Source organism: Episyrphus balteatus, chromosome 4 (genome assembly GCF_945859705.1).
Source record: "Episyrphus balteatus chromosome 4, idEpiBalt1.1, whole genome shotgun sequence".
Lineage (NCBI taxonomy): Eukaryota > Metazoa > Arthropoda > Insecta > Diptera > Syrphidae > Episyrphus > Episyrphus balteatus.
In genome coordinates this window covers 19,230,749-19,254,301 of record NC_079137.1, presented here as the reverse complement: position 1 = coordinate 19,254,301, position 23,553 = coordinate 19,230,749, and the positions used below count along the sequence as shown (strand labels likewise).

The window sequence follows — 23,553 nt, the reverse complement described above, 5'->3', positions numbered from 1 at the left end:
GCTAAAGGGGCCACAAACATAATTCTTTGGACTTCGAAAGATCTATAGGAGGCCTACATTGACTAAAGGGCCACAAACATAATTCTGTGGACCTCAAAAGATCCATAGGAGGCCCCTGCATTTCCTAAAAAGGCCACAAACATAATTTTGTGGACCTCGAAAGATCCATAGGAGGCTCCCTACATTTACTAAAAGGGCCACAAACATAGTTCTGTTGACTTCAAAAGATCCATAGGAGGATCTCACTAAAAAAAACACCCTTTAACCCGAAATATTTTGATGAGCATATTTTTTTATTTTTGTCTATGGTATATGAAACTTGCATACAAAATTTCATCAGCCTACCACATATTTTCAAAGAGCACTTGTTCATATTTTGGCTCTTGTTCTTTAAGTATATAACTATTTATAAAAAGTGCAATTATTAGTTTTTACATGACGGTCCAGATATTTTAGTATTGACTTTATTCGATCGGGCGTTAAAAATTACCTCGAAATCATGTATTATATTAATAAAAATGTTTCATTAGCTATGCTATGATATGCACCAATGCGGGTGCAACACAGAAAAGCTATTGTATCTACCCTCCTGGATGGAATACAAGGTGGACCAATATCTCAAAATAACTCTGATATTGAGTACTACCAATGATATAAATTTCAGGCTTTTATCACATAGTGCACTATTTAGATATTGGGTGTATTACTTAATTTCCATCGGTTTTTGTTCGAAAATGAAGACTTATTTTGTTTGTAATTAAAGGTGTAGTCCATTGCTAGAAGTAAAGTGCCCAACTCTAATTCTTATAGCCCTTTGAGCTTTGACAGTACTTTGACATTAATTCATTGCAAATTTAATTACCTAGATACATTACATTTATGCTGGAATAAAACCTTTTGTCGCAAAATAATTGAAATGATTTTCAAAACAAAACGCAGAAGATGGTTAAATAACATTATAATTTGTGGGAACATAGAAAAGTTCACAATAATACATTTGACTATTAAAACAGTGGCAGTCAACTCAACTATCACCTTACCCGATTTAACCCTTGGTTTTTATTTAGGGCTAGTCTCCTTTCGCAGTGGGTTAAGTTTTTAGTAAAATTTTCAGAGATTCTGGTTTAAGTGGGACTTGACAACCGAAATCGATTAGTTACTACTATTACTGCGGTTGGCAATGGTGCAGTGGATGCAGTGCCTGACTGCTAACCTGGAGGTGTGGGTTCGAGCCCTACCTCAGGCAGCATTCTTTTCTTTATCCCCCAGCTTGGAAGCCACCCATGGGATTATATAAGGAAATAATCTAATCATCTTATTCTCAATTCACTGTACCAACAAAAAATTCTTTCCTATCTTTATATTCCTTTTCTAACTAGTGCCGTGCAGCATGCAAAAGACCTTAGGTCTTACAGGCATATAGTTAAAAAAATTATTGTATTATTATTATTACTATACCTATCCATGATTAACATCTCAAACTAGGAATTCTCAAAAACAAAAAAAATATAGTAAACAAGAACATTCGAACCAAGTCAAAATTAGAAAACTTTTGGATTTGGTGTTTTCACACATCGCTCAAACTACTGCAAGAAATGTCCTTGGCATACTGTAATTAACTCTATCAGGCTTAAAATGATTTGATTCAAGTTTATATGTTCTGAAAAAAGTATAATGATGTTTTTTTGAAATCATCAAACGATCTCCACATGCGTTTTGTAGTAATTTTGGACTCTTTGACCTTTCATATATTATATCATACGAAATGTTATATTACACTGGTTAACAAAATTAAACTTTTTTTTGTTGCCGAACAAAAAATATACTTTTCTGAAGGTTTTGTGAGACTTATTTTTTTACTCCTTATTAGGCAAATAAAAATGGATGAAATTCGTTCATACGAGATTTAGGTAAACGAAAAAATAAAACGATATTATTAAAAATACACTGAACGAAAAAAACCTAATATTTATAACCTGGTTGGAGGGAATAGAATTTCTTTTTTAGAACAATGATAAGTGTACCTATTCGCTTTTTTCGCCACTCCATTCTCTACCGTATACCCTTAATAAAATTGTAAACAAAAAAAAAACAAAACTAAGTTAACAAAGTTTTTGAATTTTTGTTATGAAAACTTTCCAATCCTTTCGTGTTTTTTTTTTGTTTTGAAATAACTTTATGGATAAACTCTTACTTGCAGATCAATTCGCACGTTTCCCACCATTGACAAAACGTTTTTCGACCCGGGGCATCAATAACGTACCTCCTTTTTTATACACATACAATAATTTTGATATTGATTAAATTTTTGTAATAGGAACTATGAATGTTTTATGTGTGAAACCAAAAATTTAAATAAATTCGCAATCTTTGCATCAACACACTCCCGTGACGGAAGCAAAAAAATTCGTTTATTTTCATAAATAATTAAGTTGTCATTTTTATCGTTGCGCAGTTAAGTTTATAAAATTTTGCTCTTGAAAGAGAAACAGTTATATAATTGTAAAATTGACCCACCCGTGACGATGGAATGACCTAAATCAAACGTAAGACACCACCAGCATTTTGGAGACGGACGGATTCGACGGAAGAAGTAGCCCAACTTTCTACTTTTTCATCCGTCGTATCCTTTGACATTGGTTGTCAACAATAGATCAGTTCGATTTTCTGTTTCTGAGTGCACCCCGGGGAATTTCAGAACTAAAAACTGTGTTCTTTTCTTCTCCGAATTTATGAATTGTGAATTTTAATTGTTTATTTCTGAAGAAAATGTATTAAAAGTAACATTTAATCATATATCTAATAAATTATATCAATTAAATACTTAAATTCTGTTGTACAGGTCAATTATACTATGCCAGAGTCATACCTACAGCTGATAATTTGTTATCAAAAATTGTTTTTAACTGAAGAGCAAGTACCTACATGAAACCTAGTCGCGCATTTTATTTTATTAAAAAAAAAAAAAAAACAATAATTGTTAACAATTTCTTGCATCAGATCTTCCTTAGTGCACATTCAGCGATAAAATATCGAACACACCTTGGAGTTTGTAGTGAGCTGTCAAAAAGCAATCCGTCATGCAACGTATTCTATGGGTCACCCCTTTCTGTCCCATCCTTCAACTTCAACGGATGGATTGACGGAATGGACGCAACGGATTCTATGGGTTGGGGCCTTAACTCCATCGAAATATGTAGTTCAACATGTTACACAGAAATGTCGATATAAGTATGTTATTGACAGTTTACTTTGAAAAGTTGGTTTTCTTGAAAAAAAAGTATCATGCCTACAAAAGTAAGAAATGCGAAAAACATATTTTTTTCTCTCTTAACTTACAGGGTTTTCTTTCCGGATTTTCTTTTAGAAAACGTCTAAAAGTAAATATTCAATAGTTTGTTCTTTGAATTATCACATTTCTCAGTCAAATAAGGGTTAAGCCTCGGATCTCGGAATGAATGCTAATAGAAATTTTTTTTGCTCAATACCTTCGTTTTGGCATTCTATAACATACCTCAAAAGTCTAGAAAAATATCATGTCCGCATGTCACGGTTTTTAAGATCAAAGCGCGAAATGGACAAAGAGCATGAGCCTAAATTGTTTGTATCGGTATCGAGAAAGGAAAGATAAATATTGGTGCCAGCTGTTTTTTGTCTCCCAAATTATTTTAAAAACTGCATCATTATTGCACTTTAATTTTCGATTGCTCGCACCCAACTTTTGCTACGGCTCTTAGTCTAGAATTTTTCACAAATTTTGATAAAACATACTTTTATCTTCAATACGCAATACAAAGGTTTATCATCAAGGGTAGCGCCCGGTTGAACAACATTCCTGAAGGCATTCATACTTAAAGCAATTATTTTATCAATGAATTCAATGAAAACCCTCATTTCATTTAATCCAAATATAATGAAGAAAAATTAATTCATTTGAGATGCATTTTCCTATCACCATTTGGAATCTATACACTATACATATGTAGGTGTAGGAATAGTTAGTTTTCTATATACTAATCTACAAAGTCATGAGCCATTTCGAATTTTGTTACTACTCTTTGCTGATGTGAACCTTGCAAATGCTACAGCAACACGTTTATTCGTATACCTGTTGTCCCAATGGTTCTTGGTCCGATTACGGAAAATTCCATATATATTATCGTGGGAAAATTATAGAACTACCTTTAGCTGGTGCTGACTGAGGCTTGTATTGATCTCCTTATATCATATGTATAAAATACTAATGAATGACAGTTAAGGATTTATGATGGTGTGTTGCTTCTTAATCCTGATGCACCATTTGCAGGGAAGGACTCAGTAATAGGCGAGAGGCATGTGGAGGTATAGGGAAGGCACAACTACATGATTTAATTCTGCCAGTGCAGATTTTACAGTTTTACACATAAATGATACAATGTTTGTATCCATCGATTCGGTTCTGTTTCAATAAAGCAGCAGCATCAGCATTAACAACTCGCTATGCAGCACTCTGTCACATTTTGTTGGGTCATAATAATTATACCTCTCAGTTCGATTAAATTAAATCTTATTTTTGACTTACATCTCTTCAATAAACCATGAAGATGCTGAATTGCTGATGGCCGCGGAAAGGGGTGTTCGGCAGAATGGCGGTGGCAGATGAATAAAATGGAAACATAGTATATTGCGCGAAACATGTATCTCGAATACTGAATGAAGAAACTAGGCCGCATGCCTTTGAGAGATATTATTGCTGGATGCTGCAGCTGTAGTCGTATAGTTGTGAGTAGTAGTAGTTAGATCTCAGGTATCAGACAGTCTTAGAGCTGGTTTTTTAGCCATGGAACGGATTTTGCGTTGGTTCATACTCTGTGTACACACCAACGACAACATTTCTGCGTTGGACGAATGGGTTTTGAAATGTGGCTTGTTAAGTCTTCGGTACGAAATGAACGTTACGTACTCGTCATCGTTTTTAAAATCTTCTTCCACTCCAGTTCGCAATGATATCTCATTGCGCACATGAACTTGAAATAAGCTCTTTCATATGAAAGATTATTATGGAAAGTCGTTGTCGTCCGAACCTGAGTAGAAGTCGAAGTTGGTAAGCTACTTCGAGTATCATATTTACAAGGGTACAATTTCTATAGCCTATAGGTAAATAAGTATAATTATAAAGTCGATGAGACTCTACGCTTGGTATTTTTTGTTCTCAGCATTGAAGTCCCATATAGTGAGTTATTTTCCCGTTCCCGTTTTCTGTCAATACTGGAAACAGAAGAGGGTTTAAATTACGAAAAAAGTATTTCTTAGCGCAAATTGAAAGGTGAAATGAGTTAAGAAATATAACATAAGCCGTGTTTTATTTGTACTCAGTATTTTACTGAATAAACATTTTATGCTCTAAACGACAACAATTGATTACTTTTATTTATTTATTAATAATACCTACATATTGTTGAAGGATCAAAAAATTATAGGTAAGTTCGGAAAACAAATTTCTCTGTAAATCAATAAATAAAAACTTTTTTTTATCCTTAGTAATCATTTTTTGTTGTTTCCCGTGCAAAATTTTACTGAGCTAAGTACTGCGTTACCAATAAAACATGGCTATAGTACGCAAAAAAAAACTATTTCTTAATGATATTAACCAAGTCAATAACAAAAATATTCATCATATTGATTGATTCTTAATTGTCTATGTTTTTGCATCTATCTGAACTCGCCTACAGGTATTTTTAAGAAAGTGGCCAGGTTCAAGGCAGACACTGAACTTGTGTTGAAAAGTAAACTGAAATTTGAGTGATACTTGGTTCTCAACAATCAGAGCCTCTAAAAATTCAGAACTAAGTTCAGGTGGGCTGTGTGGAACCAGATCAATATCATTTCTTTTTCTATTCTCCATTGCTGCTACTTCGTTAAGCCTTTATTTCTTTCAAACATAATACTGAAAATCAAGTATTTTTAGTAATATTTAGCATTTGCATAGGGAGCCTGAGTACTTGCTCGTATTTTAGAGGTAGCACTCCACAATTCCAAATTTTTTTGAAAAAGCTGTTAAGAAAAGAGTGCTCAGTTACATTAAGAACAAAGAATTTTTTAACCCTGTTCAGTAAGGCTTTAGGCAAGGAATTTCCACTGAAGATGCACTATTAGCCTTCAGTTCTATTATTTAAAAGGGTCTAGATAAAAGGAGATTTTGCGCAGGTCTTTTCGTTAATATAATTAATGCGTTTGATATGGTTGACCAGAACAGCATTTTGAATAAATTACCTACATATATCTTGGTGGTTTTCGACGTTTAGCAGTTCCTCAAGGATTTTCTTATTTTTATCGACTCCTTATTTCCGCAAGGTTTTTATGCATTTGCGATTGACTAAGAGATTGCGTATGATTCACCCTATGCACTTTATTTGGTTTCTGACAATTATCATGACATTAGACTATAGGTTCTTGTCGCAGAAAGCTAGCTTAGCTTAAAGTAGCAAAACAAAATTAATATTTTTAAGTCTGTCTAATAAAGATACACCTGATTTTGAATTTTGTGTTCACTCTTCTAGCCATAAAAAATTGTATTCAATTTCAATAGAAGACTTCAAATTTCCTTAAAAATGTTTGCTCCAAATTTTGAAGTATATTATGTCAAAAATCATTGCTTGAAATAACAGCATTTAAAATTTATTAGTTAAGTGTGGAATTCTGGCTTTAAAAAAAATATAATTCAAAACCGTTTTGCCGTTTTTCTATTTTTCCATTTTCTCAAAAACTAGAAAACATTGGAAAACATATGGTTTTCAGTGTTTGATGAGAAATTAATTGAGGCAATTTACTTTATCGATCCATTTCGTATTGAAATCCACAGTCTTGACAAAAATAATATTCAACATATTATTTTAAACTTATTTTTCCCAAATGTTGATTTTGAAATCCATTATTTCGAAAGCAGTTGATTGAAATAACTCGATTTTTAAAATTAAAATTAAGTATGATTTAAAGTATTTTTTTTTTTTTTTTTTTTTTGAGAAAATTCCTCCTCCTGCCTAAACGAGGTGAGAAATTCTCACCGTGAGATAGATCACCCCTCCTGAAACAAAAAATGATTGTATTGAACTTTGAACACTTCTCCAAGAAAAACCGTTCTGCAAACCTCTGAATATTAGAGAATAATTAAAACTCCCAGACGACTGTAGTGTCTTTTAGACGATTGTCTTATTTCTAAAAGTTTATGGCCCAAAATCAATAAAAAAGAAACTCGATATATTTTATCCCTGAGCAAAAAGAATACAATTTTTTGCGGATATAAGAAACACGTACATACAGGGTGTCCCAAAAGTAATGGATCAAACGAAGTATGCTGATAGGGGATCTTAAGGGCTCTCAGAATTTGGTAACTTGTTCATCCCAAATCCTTAGGGTTTTCGATTTAATGCAATTCTTGTGAAATTTCGAAAAATCCCTACTTGGCAACAGTATTTTGCTTCCTGCGCCCATTATTGATTTTTGTTTTTTACAATTCTTTTACTAAAACATTGACAAATAATAAGGAACAATTAATTCAGAAAAATATTTTTTATTTCATGAGCCATTTCGCTGCAAATTAACTAACAGTTTCAAGTTTTATAAAAAATCAATTTCTAACTTTTATTTGAGAGCAACACCCCAAAAAAAATGTGTACGGTGTGAGAATGGTTTATTATTTTAAAAAGTCTCCCTGTTATTGTAGTTTTCAAAAATGTATAAAAGTTTCCAAAGTTGCAGTTAGATCGTAAATTATTACAATTTTAATTCAACAAAACTAGGTTTTTCAGAACAAAAAACAACCAAAAATAAACACATTGTCTGGAACTGTTATTTGTTTATTTTTCTTTGAACAAAAGCCTCTATTTTTGTTTGTATTTTTGCTCTGAAAAACCCTGTTTTGTTGAACTAAAAGTGTAATAATTTACGATCTAATTGCAACTTTGGAAACTTTTATACATTTTTGAAAACTACAATAACAGGGCGACTTTTTAAAATAATAAACCATTCTCACACCGTACAAATTTTTTTTGGGGTGTTGCTCTCAAATAAAAGTTAGAAATTGATTTTTTATAAAACTTGAAACTGTTAGTTAATTTGCAGCGAAATGGCTCATGAAATAAAAAATATTTTTTTGAATTAATTGTTCCTAATTATTTGTCAATGCTTTAGTAAAAGAATTGTAAAAAAACAAAAATCAATAATGGGCGCAGGAAGCAAAATACTGTTGCCAAGTAAGGATTTTTCGAAATTTCACAAGAATTGCAATAAATCGAAAACCCTAAGGATTTGGGATGAACAAGTTACCAAATTCTGAGAGCCCTTAAGATCCCCTATCAGCATACTTCGTTTGATCCATTACTTTTGGGACACCCTGTATATAAGAAAAAATCACTTATAAGAAACACAACCAAAAACACCGTGTCTTTTCCTTATATTTTACTTTAAGAGCAATCGTGTATAAGAAACTCGCATTCAAGAAAAACACTGTTATAAGAAACTTCATTTGACGTACCAATACCTATCAATTTTGAGAATAAAAAACAACTTAAGAAATTTGATTCATCAAAGAAACTTTTGTCCAATTTTTTGCTTACTTATACTTGTGATCCCACTCTTAATGGCAGAATTCCAGTGGAATGACAGCAAAAGACTTGGAATATTCTATTAATGTTTTGACATTTCTATTTAAATTCGACCTGCTGCTTGTTTCTGTGTTTTTTCCCACTTTAATCTTAAAAAATATTAAAAAAGAGAAACAATGTTTCCTAAGCGCCCTGACTAAACCTGTGGTCCTAGAAAAATAAAATGCACGACTGGGTCGCACGAATTTGCTCTTAGAGTTAAAGTTGCTTAAATTTTTAAGACTTTTTATATAGAAATTTAAAAAAAAAAGTAAAATTCGCTTTTTAAAAAAATAAAATAAAATCTGAAATCAAGTTGCACTCCAAAACAAGTATGCAGTTTTGATTGATATATTAAGATGCATTTTTAGAAAAAAAAAATTTCAAAATTTTTTATAAATAATTTTTTGGAAAAAAAGTTTTAAAAATTGGTATGTCATTTTTTAGAAATCACTAATCAACATCTAAAAACAAAATTTAAAAAAAAATCAATGTCCCGTTTTCGAAAATTTAAATTAAAAAAAAAATTTTTTTTTAAATCCAAAAATTATTTTTTTCGAAATTTTATTTTTGGCTTATATTAAAATTATATAAATGCTTCTTCACAAAATATTTTGTTGAAATCGAATAAGCAGTTTCGAAGATAATCGGATTTGAAAAAAAAAACGGTTCAATGGCAGGTACCGTTAATAATGATTTTCAAACAAAAATGTTTTCATTAGCTTAAAACTAACATTTGAATTTTTTAAACAAAATCGTTAGAGCCGTTTTCGAGATATATCAATTTTACTAAAATCGGTATATGGCAAGTACCGTTATTTTTGGTCCAAAAAAAAATAATTCCAAAAACTCCTCTGGAGAGTCGCCAAATAACGCTACATACCAAATTTGACGTTAATCAGTCCATCCGTTTAGGCTGTAGCTCCTTATACAGACAGACAGACAGACAGACAGACAGACAGACAGACAGACAGACAGACAGACAAACAGACAGACAGACAGACAGACAGACAGACAGACAGACAGACAGACAGACAGACAGACAGACAGACAGACAGACAGACAGACAGACAGACAGACAGACAGACAGACAGACAGACAGACAGACAGACAGACAGACAGACAGACAGACAGACAGACAGACAGACAGACAGACAGACAGACAGACAGACAGACAGACAGACAGACAGACAGACAGACAGACAGACAGACAGACAGACAGACAGACAGACAGACAGACAGACAGACAGACAGACAGACAGACAGACAGACAGACAGACAGACAGACAGACAGACAGACAGACAGACAGACAGACAGACAGACAGACAGACAGACAGACAGACAGACAGACAGACAGACAGACAGACAGACAGACAGACAGACAGACAGACAGACAGACAGACAGACAGACAGACAGACAGACAGACAGACAGACAGACAGACAGACAGACAGACAGACAGACAGACAGACAGACAGACAGACAGACAGACAGACAGACAGACAGACAGACAGACAGACAGACAGACAGACAGACAGACAGACAGACAGACAGACAGACAGACAGACAGACAGACAGACAGACAGACAGACAGACTGACAGACTGACAGACTGACAGACTGACAGACTGACAGACTGACAGACTGACAGACTGACAGACTGACAGACTGACAGACTGACAGACTGACAGACTGACAGACTGACAGACTGACAGACTGACAGACTGACAGACTGACAGACTGACAGACTGACAGACTGACAGACTGACAGACTGACAGACTGACAGACTGACAGACTGACAGACTGACAGACTGACAGACTGACAGACTGACAGACTGACAGACTGACAGACGGACAGACGGACAGACTGACAGACTGACAGACGGACGGACTTCCGGGGCCCACTTTTTTGGCACTGTCTGCCATCGTACTGTCATGAAAAAATGTTATCTCAACTTTTTTTTTTGTACGAATGCATAACTTGATATATGTATAGTACCTACACTGCGTGTCACTTGAATAGAAACAACAATTATTCTTTAGAAAAAAGCGATTGACGCTTTGGTGAGGTAACTTAGTAGATTTTTGGTTTTGAATTTTGAAAGAGGAGCTTTTAACAAACAATGTTGTACAAACGAAAAACCCAAAACAGAAACCGTATGGCTACTAGTTGCGTTTTTTCGCATTACTTCACAAAAACAGTGATTTTTTTTGCGTCACTTGAATAGAAACAAGCTCTTAAATTAGATAAAAATGATGAAGAATCATGGACAACACTAATTTTAGTAAAGCAATATTAAACTTTTACATTATTTGCACATTATAACCAATTATGGGCTTGGGCTACGAGCTACCATTAGGCATCACAGAAAATGCATAATTAGAAGCTAACATTGGAAATGCACTTGCACTATGCAAAATCAAGAAAGATATTGAAAAATTTGACAAATTTAGATGAGAATATTTTTAAAATATCGTAAACTAGTGATTAAATAAAAAATAAGACAGGTGAGACTCAAATCAAGAGCAGAGAAAAAATAATTTAACAGCTAGCTGCAATTTCCTTCACTTTGCGCTAAAATCGGTCAAAAGCGTGGTTTTAGTGCGATGGTAATGTGTTGGTTTGTTCCATCACGGAAGTTAAAAAATGTCCGCATCATTTAAAAATGCCAAATAACAGTATTTTAAGTTCCATTAAGATAATAAAAAAGTTAATAATTTTATAGTTGCATTCGAACTGAAAAGAAATGAGGTAAAGAGTGGTTTTTTAAAAAGTAAACATACCAACTCAGATGGACCATATTAATATTAGTCCTATATCATTGGTTTAAGAAAGAATAACTTTTATCGCATCGCCACCAAAGGCACTAAAATGTGTTATACTAGTAATAAGCTTTGATTTTATAATGTGCAATAGCACAATAGCAAAATTCTCAATTTAATAGCATAGATATTGCCTCTTATTCACCATTATTATTTTGTTTAAGAATTTATTTGAGTAGTTGTTACCTGTTGAAGAAAAGACTTTTTATTTATGCGGTTTTTGTTTGTTTTTGTCATTAAAAAATATTAAATGAAGTTTTGCTTATATTTATTTAGATATAAGAATTTCTATTGTGTGTTTATACAGGGTGTCCCAAAAGTAATGGATCAAACAAAATATGCTGATAGGCCAACTTTAGGGCTCTCAGAATTTGGTAACTTGTTCATCCCAAATCCTTACGGTTTTCGATTTAATGCAGTTTTTGTGAAATTTCGAAAAATCCCGACTTTACAACAGTATTTTGCTTCCTCCACTCATAATTGATTTTTGTTTTTTACAATTCTTTCACTAAAACATTGCCTAATAATAAGAAATAATTAATTAATCAAAATATTTCGCATTTCATACGCCATTTTGCTGCAAATTAATTAACAGTTCCATGTTTTATAAAAACTCAATTTCTTTCTTTTATTTCAGAGCAACACCCTGAAAAAAATTTGTATGGTGTGGCACTGGTTTATTATTTTGAAAACTTGCCGTGTTATTGCAGTTTTCAAAAATGTATAAACATTTCCAAAGTTGAAGTTTGAACTGAAGATATTACAATTTAAAAGCAACAAAACAGAGCTTTTCAGAGAAAAATAACAAAGACAAATAAACACATTTTCTCGACTGTTGTTTGTTTATTTCTTTTCGAACAAAAGCCTCGATTTTTGTTTGTTATTTTGCTCTGAAAACGTCTGTTTTTTGCATTTAAATTGTAATATCTTTCGTTCTAATTTCAACTTTGGGAATTTTTATACATTTTTGAAAACTGCAATAACACGACAAGTTCAAATTTTGTTCAGGGTTTTGCTCTGAAATAAAAGAAATAAATTGAGTTTTAATAAAGCATGGAACTGTTAATTAATTTGCAACAAAATGGCGTATGAAATGCGAAATATTTTGATTAATAAATTATTTCTAATTTTTAGGCAATGTTTTAGTGAAAGAATTTTAAAAAAACAAAAATCAATTATGAGCGGAGGAAGCAAAATACTGTTGTAAAGTCGGGATTTTTCGAAATTTCACGAAAACTGCATTAAATCGAAAACCGTAAGGATTTGGGATGAACAAGTTACCAAATTCTGAGAGCCCTAAAGTTGGCCTATCAGCATATTTCGTTTGATCCATTACTATTGGGACACCCTGTATAGTGTGCGATCGACATCTTTTTCAGAATTTTTACACATCAGATAGCTATATCTTCTTGTTTATGAATTTTATAAAGATTTTTTTTTCTTATATCCGTGTTTTGTATATAAGAAACTTTCTTTTATTTCTTATATCCGAGTTTTTCTCGGATATAAGAAATAAATTTCCGGGACTTTCAAACTTTCTTATATACGTGTTGCACTGTATTAGAGTTTTGATAGGTGTACTAACGGGTCACTTTGCGAATGGCTAATAGAATGGGTGTTTTTGCCCCTGACTTCTGCAGCAGTTGTCAAGATTAAGAAAAAATATAATCCATTAAATACCTGCTCTGCGAATATCCAAACCTCCTAAAAAACCGACTCCGTTATTTCGGAAATAGGTTCGTGGGAGAACTGAACGATCTAGCGCAGGTCCACATGGCAAACATGGGAAATTCATTGAAAGTACAGGATGGTTCGTATATGAGCCAGTCTTTGTAAACCGATAGTTTAGGAACATCAATTTGACATTTCAATAAAAGGGGATCACAATGGACCAATAGGTCCCCGTGTAGGTGCCGTGAAATAACGCCGAGCGAAATAACGCCGAATTCCAAAATTCGGCGTTATTTCACTTTACAAAAGCGAAATAACGCCGAATTTCAACATTCGGCCTTATTGCACTTTGTCAAAGTGAAATAACGCCGAGTCCCAACTGAGAAATAAGGCCGAATGTTAGAAAAGTCAGCATAAGAGCAGACGCAAGTTAACCGGTATGGTACCCTTTTTCTTATTTTCAAAGGCATATAAGTCCCAAATTTATTTGGGCACAATGGCTCCCATCCCAATTTGGGACTTATGTCCATCCCATCGAGGTATAGGTTCCAAAAAAGTTTTGGCTCTTATTTCTTATAGGTATGCCTCTTAATTATTCATTAACCTAGATAAGTTTCAAGATGTGATAAAAATGTGGCGCAGGGACATAAGACCCAAGGACATAACGCCCACTCTTTATTTTTGGGAGTTTTGTTCCACTTGAGTGGGACGACATTTAATTTAAGAATTATATCCCACTTGAGTGAGACATTAGCCCAACATATTTTTTATTTAACTGGGACATAAGCCCCACACTTTTCGAAATATAAAATAATAATGTAGAATAACTTTTGTTCTATTTTATTTGCGTTTTGTTTCAGATTCTTTAAATGAAAAAGAAACTTTGAATACAACCAACCTCGCATGATAAGCGCGGGTCATTTTGAAAATTATCTCGCAAATAGGGCGGTCATCACAATACAAAGATAAGAAACGAATAAATCCCACCTGTTTTAATTGGTGGAAGGCAAAGCGGAAAAAAATTTGCTTACATGAGAATATATTTAATTTTCGGAACCCAAACGCGAAGCGGAAAAAAATTTTGCCCACGGGAGAATCAATTTTGAGGTGTGAAAATAAAAATTCGCGCGAATTTTTATTTTCACACCTCAAAAATTGGAAAAAAATAAATTGGATTTATCTTTAAGTTTGAATTCGCAATCATCGAATTATTTTGAGTTTACCTACCCGAAAAAATAGTAATTTGTTTTAAAAACAATCATCCCAAATCGCATTATTGCATATTTTTTAAGGATATGTTTCTATTACTTACCTACCTGTACAAATTAACTGGGCATTCCCCACTACCACATTTGTATTGTTACCTAACGACTTATTACTTTTTTATTTACGCTGTCACTGATAAACCCTTTCTAAAACCACAATTGTAAAATTAAATAACCTGCTTTAATTGCAGTTGTACCGCAAACAACCAACCCTCAAAACCTAAATAAAAAAAATATGCAACAGGTACCCATAATAGGGCGTAGAAATTGGAAGTGGTTGTTTTCATTGTTCAAACTGTTCATGATGTTTCGATCACGTTCGATCACTTTCGATCATTTCGAGTAAAGCCTAGTGTTTATGAACAGTCGATCTGTTTACGAGTAATTTTGTCCGTGGGTATTGAGGATCGAGTATACTCATGAGTATTTTTGTTTATGAGTAAGATGATTTACGAGTATAGAGAGAAAACGATCGATCACGAACGATCATTTTAAAAAATTGAAATTGTTCGAGTAGGTTCGAACACTCATTTAGATCTCTGGTATCTATCATGGAATCATTTTCTTTTCTTCTGATTTACTCGTAAAGTAATCGTCAGTGTAGGTTAGGTTAAATAAATAGGGTAGTGCCCAGCTGAAAGCCGATGCATACACGGGGGGTGCCGTGAAATAACGCCGAGCGAAATAACGCCGAATTCCAAAATTCGGCGTTATTTCACTTTCAAAAGCGAAATAAGGCCGAATTTCAACATTCGGGCTTATTTCACAATGACAAAGTGAAATAACGCCGATTCGGCATTATTTCACTTTTTCGGTGAGGCAAATCCTGCTAAGTGGAGCTTAGGAAAAATTGCAATGTAACCACCTGTAGTCAGTTTGGTATTGAAATGCCATATTCTTGGCAAAGGGACATAAGGCCCATGGACATAACAGCCACTTAATATTTGTGGACTTAAGTCCCAATTGAGTGAGACATAAGTTCCAAATTAATTGTCAAACTCAGGTTGGACATAAGACCCACAAATAAAAGATGGACGTTATGTCTCACTAACGAAGAATTCACAAATTATAAAATTATTTCCCAACTGGATTTGGGATAGTTACAAAATTCGATTTTGCACTTATGTCCCACCCTATTGGCACATACGCCTATCCAATAGTGTATCCAAAGCAGGACAGCATGTCCCCAGCCTACAAACATACTTCACTATTTATACGCCTAAGTCCTGTTTGTGTTATAACTTAGCAAACGCGAAGCGGAAAAAAATTTGCTTACATGAGAATATATTTAATTTTCGGAACCCAAACGCGAAGCGGAAAAAAATTTTGCCCACGGGAGAATCAATTTTGAGGTGTGAAAATAAAAATTCGCGCGAATTTTTATTTTCACACCTCAAAATTGATTCTCCCGTGGGCAAAATTTTTTTCCGCTTCGCGTTTGGGTTCCGAAAATTAAATATATTCTCATGTAAGCAAATTTTTTTCCGCTTCGCGTTTGCTAAGTTATAACACAAACAGGACTTAGGCGTATAAATAGTGAAGTATGTTTGTAGGCTGGGGACATGCTGTCCTGCTTTGGATACACTATTGGATAGGCGTATGTGCCAATAGGGTGGGACATAAGTGCAAAATCGAATTTTGTAACTATCCCAAATCCAGTTGGGAAATAATTTTATAATTTGTGAATTCTTCGTTAGTGAGACATAACGTCCATCTTTTATTTGTGGGTCTTATGTCCAACCTGAGTTTGACAATTAATTTGGAACTTATGTCTCACTCAATTGGGACTTAAGTCCACAAATATTAAGTGGCTGTTATGTCCATGGGCCTTATGTCCCTTTGCCAAGAATATGGCATTTCAATACCAAACTGACTACAGGTGGTTACATTGCAATTTTTCCTAAGCTCCACTTAGCAGGATTTGCCTCACCGAAAAAGTGAAATAATGCCGAATCGGCGTTATTTCACTTTGTCATTGTGAAATAAGCCCGAATGTTGAAATTCGGCCTTATTTCGCTTTTGAAAGTGAAATAACGCCGAATTTTGGAATTCGGCGTTATTTCGCTCGGCGTTATTTCACGGCACCCCCCGTGTATGCATCGGCTTTCAGCTGGGCACTACCCTATTTATTTAACCTAACCTACACTGACGATTACTTTACGAGTAAATCAGAAGAAAAGAAAATGATTCCATGATAGATACCAGAGATCTAAATGAGTGTTCGAACCTACTCGAACAATTTCAATTTTTTAAAATGATCGTTCGTGATCGATCGTTTTCTCTCTATACTCGTAAATCATCTTACTCATAAACAAAAATACTCATGAGTATACTCGATCCTCAATACCCACGGACAAAATTACTCGTAAACAGATCGACTGTTCATAAACACTAGGCTTTACTCGAAATGATCGAAAGTGATCGAACGTGATCGAAACATCATGAACAGTTTGAACAATGAAAACAACCACTTCCAATTTCTACGCCCTATTATGGGTACCTGTTGCATATTTTTTTTATTTAGGTTTTGAGGGTTGGTTGTTTGCGGTACAACTGCAATTAAAGCAGGTTATTTAATTTTACAATTGTGGTTTTAGAAAGGGTTTATCAGTGACAGCGTAAATAAAAAAGTAATAAGTCGTTAGGTAACAATACAAATGTGGTAGTGGGGAATGCCCAGTTAATTTGTACAGGTAGGTAAGTAATAGAAACATATCCTTAAAAAATATGCAATAATGCGATTTGGGATGATTGTTTTTAAAACAAATTACTATTTTTTCGGGTAGGTAAACTCAAAATAATTCGATGATTGCGAATTCAAACTTAAAGATAAATCCAATTTATTTTTTTCCATATACATATACAAGTGTCATAATTTTTAACTTAATTTAATTTATTCAATTTTTTGTATCTAACATTAAGTTTTATTTAATTTTTCTTTTTTTTCTGTATTTTATTTCATTTTATTCTAATATGTTTTTCTTCATTTCATTATCTTGTCAAATTAATTAATTTAAATAAAAAAAAATGTAACTTGCTTTTGTGTACCAAACTGATTCTCTTTTTATTTATGCTACAAGAAAAACCACCCTCGAACACTATGAACATTTCCTTTCCAGTTCGAGTAAATTCGATCACATTGATCATGAACACTTTGTTCACGATCATTTTACTCGATTTTACTCGAACAGAAAAATGATCGTTTGAACTTGTTTGAAGCTCGAACATATTTGAGTTGTGTTGATTCTGTTTTTTCGAGTAAGTACTCGATGTTCGTCAACAATACTCGACTCGTTTGGTTCTATGATAGATACTTTAAAAATATTTATTTTTGTATTTCAAAAATAGGATCTTATCTACGACTAATGTGTCTACTAAATCATTTACCCTTAACTCCCAAGTTAAGGGAGTTAAAACAAATCGCTTCTAAGCTTCGGACTGAATTTCGAGACAGAGACAGACACACACAGACACTTGACAGATTTTTTCTTTTTCACTTTTTTTAGCCTTGTAATGCAATGTTTAATTTTTATTTCGAGTTCATTGCTGGGCGCATTTTTTTCGTGTTCCCTTATTAATAGAGATGTTAGGAATATTTGCATCCTCATCCAAAAATGCTGAGCTTCCGCAGAATTTGGACATCTACATCCGCCTCCGCATCCAAAATAATCAATGCGGATTTTCATGCATATGCAGATGAAAGAAGTTGCGACGAAAAAATGTAAAAAGTTTTAATTTTAATAGAGATCTATCTTTCCGGACAAAAAAAGGAGCCAATGTGGAGGAAAACTCTCTTCATTGGGATGACGTTAATGATGACTTCTACCTACTCCACAAGGCAGGGTTCTTAGGGACAATTATTTAGTAGCACGGGCTTAATTTATCAACATCTGTGTAACCGACTTGATGAAGAGAAGGTCGCGGTATTATTTTTTATCAAGTCTAATGCACTTATTTACAATTTATCTTATTAAACACAAAAAATTAAAATTTTATTAATAACTGTAGGTATCATTGTTTTAATTTATTTTTCATTTTTAATTCATTTTTTATATAACATCTTAAACATCCGCATTCGTATCAGCGGATGTAAGAAAATCCAAACCCGCAACATCCCTTTTCCCTATAATTGTGACGAAATGTCAAAATCACGTGCAAATTCATAGCATGTATTCTTCCAAATATGAAGTTACTTTTCGTTTAAAAGTAATAAAAATTTTTTTCAAACATGAATTCTCAATAATAATTTGTAAAGCATTTAGCATGTTGTTAAAATATAATTAAAAAAAAAACTTTCGGATACAGGCAAATTTGCAATTAAAAAAAAACTTACAATATCTTCAAAATTGTTCGGTTCCTTCATACCATGACGTGGTTTTCTGAAAAAAAAAAAGAAGTAATCAGTACAACAATTCCAAAAAGAAAAAATATTTATGAACTGATAATCTTTTATTTTATGTTAATGCAGTTTTAACTTTAAGGCATAAGTTCGTAAGAAAACTATATCTACAAGTTCAAAACCAACCAGCAAATTAATTTCCTCCGTACCGAACACAAACCACGTGTTATAATGGCATTACTTATTTTCTCAGAATATTTTCAATGAAAATAGAAAGGAAATGACTTCTTCATGTGACTTCATCATCAAGTACCTAACTCAAACGATTCTTCATTCTTGTTTTTTTTTCTCATAAATAGAGCACAACTTCCTGTATTATTGTGCCACGTTTAGTGATGTGCCTCGGGTATATCTATACCAATCGGGTGGGTATTTATAAATGAATATTTACCGGGTTTATACCGGGTAAATACCCAAACGGCGGGTATATACCCAAAATGAGGGTATTAACGATTTACAGACGAAAATGAAACATGCCACTAGGGGGAGGTGTGATGTCAAAAAATATTTTTTGCATAAAGTCCATTACATGCCCTTTATAGCGTTTTCAATCAATACTTGTATTTTTAATAAGCTTTTATTAGCTTCACTTGTAACAAACAAACTAACTAGCAATGTAATAAAATCGAAGAAGTTAATTTTGACCGACTTCCGATTATCGTATCAAGCTGAAACTTTGTACACATATGTAGTTCAGACGTCAACACAATATTTTGGTGGTCAGGGGAGGGGCGTGAAGCTTAGAAACATTGAAACATTCCAAATCAATTAAATGAAAAAAAATCATGGAGGCTTATACAACCTATGTAAGTCGAATTTTGCTTACCTTCAATAATGATAAGAATAAAAAGTAAAATATATAATTTTAAAAACAACGCTTTTATCACGCATTAAAAACTATAAAATAATTTTGTTAGTTTATGTCAAATGGTTAGTCTTAAAAAAGTAAAGCGCGCTTTGTTCAAACTTATTAATGAAACTACACACAACCAAAATGCGCTCTATGCTTTTTGATCTAACCATTTGATATAAGTTAGCGCCTGATTATCCCATAGCAACAAAAAGCACATTTTTTTTTCTTGATTTTTCCATAAATTGCAAAAAAAAATATTTTTTTTTAAAACCCACTAAGTTTTTGTGGGAAACTTATTGAAGATTTCAAAACACTCCTTTTCTTGTGCAATCAACGGATGCTGATTTATTGTTCTAAAGTAAAATAGATCCTTTCCCGTTTTAAATTCGATATCTCAGCGTCGAAATCAAACTTTAAAAAAGAAAATTTAAGCTGGATAAACAAGTTATCCGATCCATATTGTGGTTAAGCTGGAAAGATTTTTTCCAAGTTTTTAGACAAAAAAAAACGGAAAAATTTCCAATTTTCTTTTTTTTTTTTGATTTAATAGGATTGAGCCGAACATCTAGCTTGAAAACAATTCATCATGATTTCTCAAAACTAGAAAGTTTGAGCTTTATCTTGTTTAAAATTTTGGAAATTTTCTTTTGATCCGTTAATGTTTTCCTTATTTCTTTTTCTTTAATTAAATAAAACTTTTTTTAAAATAGAGCCGTTTTCAAGCCGTTTCAATCTAAGCGGATTTTACTTAAATTACATTTTTCTTGCTCATAACTCTGAAAATATCATTTAAAACTATACATCCGTTTTTGAAAAACAAACACTAATAAACGTGGGTGAACAAAAAAATTAATTGTTTTTTCCTCCAAAATTTAACACAACAAAATAACCTCAATCAAGAAGACCGAACAAGTGTGCCCTGTCATGTTTATATAATATAAGGAGCCTATTTCAGAGCTTAATACATTGTTTACATCAGCTACATAAATGACTTTAAACATTAATTGCGGAGGCCTGTTGGACTTCACGAAGCATTTTTTGAACATTTACACTATTTAAACAATAAGAAATATTTCCCGAATTTCAATCGGTTTCAACTATTGGCTTTTGAGGTTGCTGATGTAGCTGATGTAGTTGATGTAGTAGCTCTGAAACAGGGCCCTAATGACAAACAATCGAATTTGTAGCGATTATAAATAAATACCCGTATTTACCCTCGTTTTGGTAAATACCCGGTATATACCCAGGGTATAAACCCACAAATGGTATATACCGGGCATTTGCCCATCACTAGCCACGTTGCATGATAATGTACAACAGGAGAACCTTGGTCTATAGACTATGCTGAAAGATATCTTGGGTTAGCTATAGTTGTTGGGATTTCCAAACTGCCTCTATATTCTATGGAAGGAAAAGTTATTCATTTTGCAAAAAATATGTGGTGATGGGATTGAATTACGATAAATTAACGAACATTTAACAACTTCTAGTTTTAATGTTTAGCGAGGTGAGAAGGGGTTTTTTGCAGCTGTGATCAGAGCAGAAAAATTGGTTGCTATGTAGTAGATCTACACAAACAAAATAATAGGCATCAGCAACTTAAATTCATTAAACAGGTATCAAACATTACTACACAATTTCTGTCTTGAATGTTTAATTTCACATCCAACCTTCTTTGTCCTAAAAAAATTGGACAAATTAAATTATGAACAAAAAGTAAAAATTTTAATTTTTTTTATTTAATCAAATTAGTCAATTTTGTATAAAATTCCAGCCAGAATTTTTATAGAAACTTAAATCATCAATTGCATTCAGACATGAACTACTTAAGGAATGATTACTTAGTTGCTCAAATAAGTATTATTTTCAAAGCCAGAGTCGAAATTTTATTCTTAAACTTTATACCACATCGAAGTGATTTGTGATCTGTGTAACAAAAGAGAAATCGAAGATATCTACTACTTTTTGGCTATTTGCCATATTTACAAGAAATTCGTCAGTTATATACATAGGTACTTTCGGAAAAGTGTTCTAACAATAGGTACAAAAAGCACTAGGTTGGCTAAACGTATTAAATTTTGTCAACAAGCTCTTAGCTACCGGAACAGTTTCACTTAATAAATTAATGTTGCAAATCATAAACATTTTTTTTTCTTTTGTGTTTCAAATCGAGTAAAAATTTTAAAACTTTTCTTTTAGTAAATATTCATAAAATTGTATTATTTTTATAAATTGTAATTTTGTGTTTCAAATCACGTAAAAATTGTTCAAACTTTTCTTTGAGTAAATTCAAACATTAAAAAAATGTATTATTTTATAAATTGCAATTTTTTTTACATTTTATTTTTAATTTGTATTTTTTTATCACTTATGAAATGTCAATTCAGGCAAGTCATTGTCATATCCTTATTCTTAGGAAATAATATTGTAAAATCTTATGATAAAAAAAAAAACAAATAAAGAATTTATCTAACTATCTATCCATAAAATTCCAGCCTCATTAGAATAGCTGGTGTTAAAAAAAATCCAGTTGTGAAGCATTAACATATCAATACAGTCAATTCATAACATCTTGTTGACCTGTTCGCTTCTGAGAGGTAGGTACACCTCGGTGGTTTTTGTTTTGCTTTTAAGCCGTTATATAGGTACCAACTGCAAAGTGTAAATTTTTGATAGCTTGCCCTTTGCCAGCATCATTCATCATTCTTTATATTATCACTGTGTTTTTTTGTATGTAAGCTCCAACTACTGCGAGACTACAAAAGGCTCTAGCGAAAGACAAAACCATAAAGTCGCTAGCGCTTAGATACAATGATGGTAGCTTTACTGAAAATGAAAAACAAAGGTCGACTCTGTTTCTTAACACTCACTTCCCAGGCTCGCTTCCAATGACAGGAAATGTTATAGAAAGTACACCTTTCAAACCTAACAAAACAGACTGGAAGTTAGCTACAGCTATCTGTTCAGGCAAAAGAATTGACTGGGCGATAAACACCTTTCAACCTTTTAAGTCACCAGGTGTCGATGGTATCTTCCCTGCTCTACTTCAAAAAGGGCCGGAAGACCTGATGTCGTACATTATTAGCATACTTCGTAGTAGCATGGCACTTGGGCATGTACCAAGCCTGTGGAGAAGAGCTAAAGTAATTTTTATTCCCAAAACTGGGAAAAAAGATACTACCCATCCAAAGTCATTCAGGCCAATTAGCCTGACATCATTTCTACTTAAGACTTTGGAGATCAGAAGTTTTAATAAATATGCCACTTAACCATCGCCAGCACGCTCACAGGGCAGGAAAATCTAGCTCCCTTTTCAAGCTAACAAATTCCATACAAAGAGCTTTGGATGCAAAAGAAACAGCCCTATGTGCTTTTCTAGACATAGAGGGAGTATTTGATAACACCTCTCATGTCGCTGTAAACAAAGCTCTTGAAAGGAAAAAAGTTCCTATCACTGTAGTGAGATGGATCAATGAAATGCTGAGCACAAGAACAGCTGAGGTAAGGGCAGGTCTTAATGTACAAACTATCATCACAACAAGAGGCTGTCCTCAGGGCGGGGGTCCTTTCACCCTTGCTTTGGAGTATTGTTGTTGATGAACTACTAGAAAATCTAACTTCCTTAGGTATACGATGTCTCGGTTTTGCCGATGACATAGTAATAATAGCCAGTGGGAAGTTTGAAGAAACTCTTTGCGATATTATTCAAGGAGGATTGAAAAACATTCGGAAATGGTGTCTATCAGCTGGACTTAACATCAATCCTACCAAGACAACTATTATACCATTTACCAAAAAAAGACTTCTTCCCCGTATGAAACCTATACGGTTAGCTGGAGAAGTAATAGAAACACAAAAGGAGGTTAAGTATCTAGGTATCACACTAGACAGTAAACTCCTCTGGAACAAACACGTAGAAAT

At 33.2% G+C, this 23,553-nt stretch overlaps 1 protein-coding gene across 6 annotated transcripts in view; it reads right to left on the bottom strand.

Moving 5' to 3' along the window:
• The window catches only part of LOC129920296 (apoptosis-stimulating of p53 protein 2), a 428,395-nt gene that overhangs the window by 328,320 nt on the left and 76,522 nt on the right, over positions 1-23,553 (bottom strand). For all 6 annotated transcript variants that reach the window (XR_008773223.1, XM_056001634.1, XM_056001635.1 and 3 more), the window contains exon 2: positions 18,714-18,759. Coding sequence is in view for 2 of the 6 variants with exons in the window: in XM_056001637.1 (XP_055857612.1) it covers positions 18,714-18,743 (30 nt within the window). In the remaining 4 variants the exon portion in view is untranslated. The remainder of the gene's footprint in view (positions 1-18,713; positions 18,760-23,553) is intronic.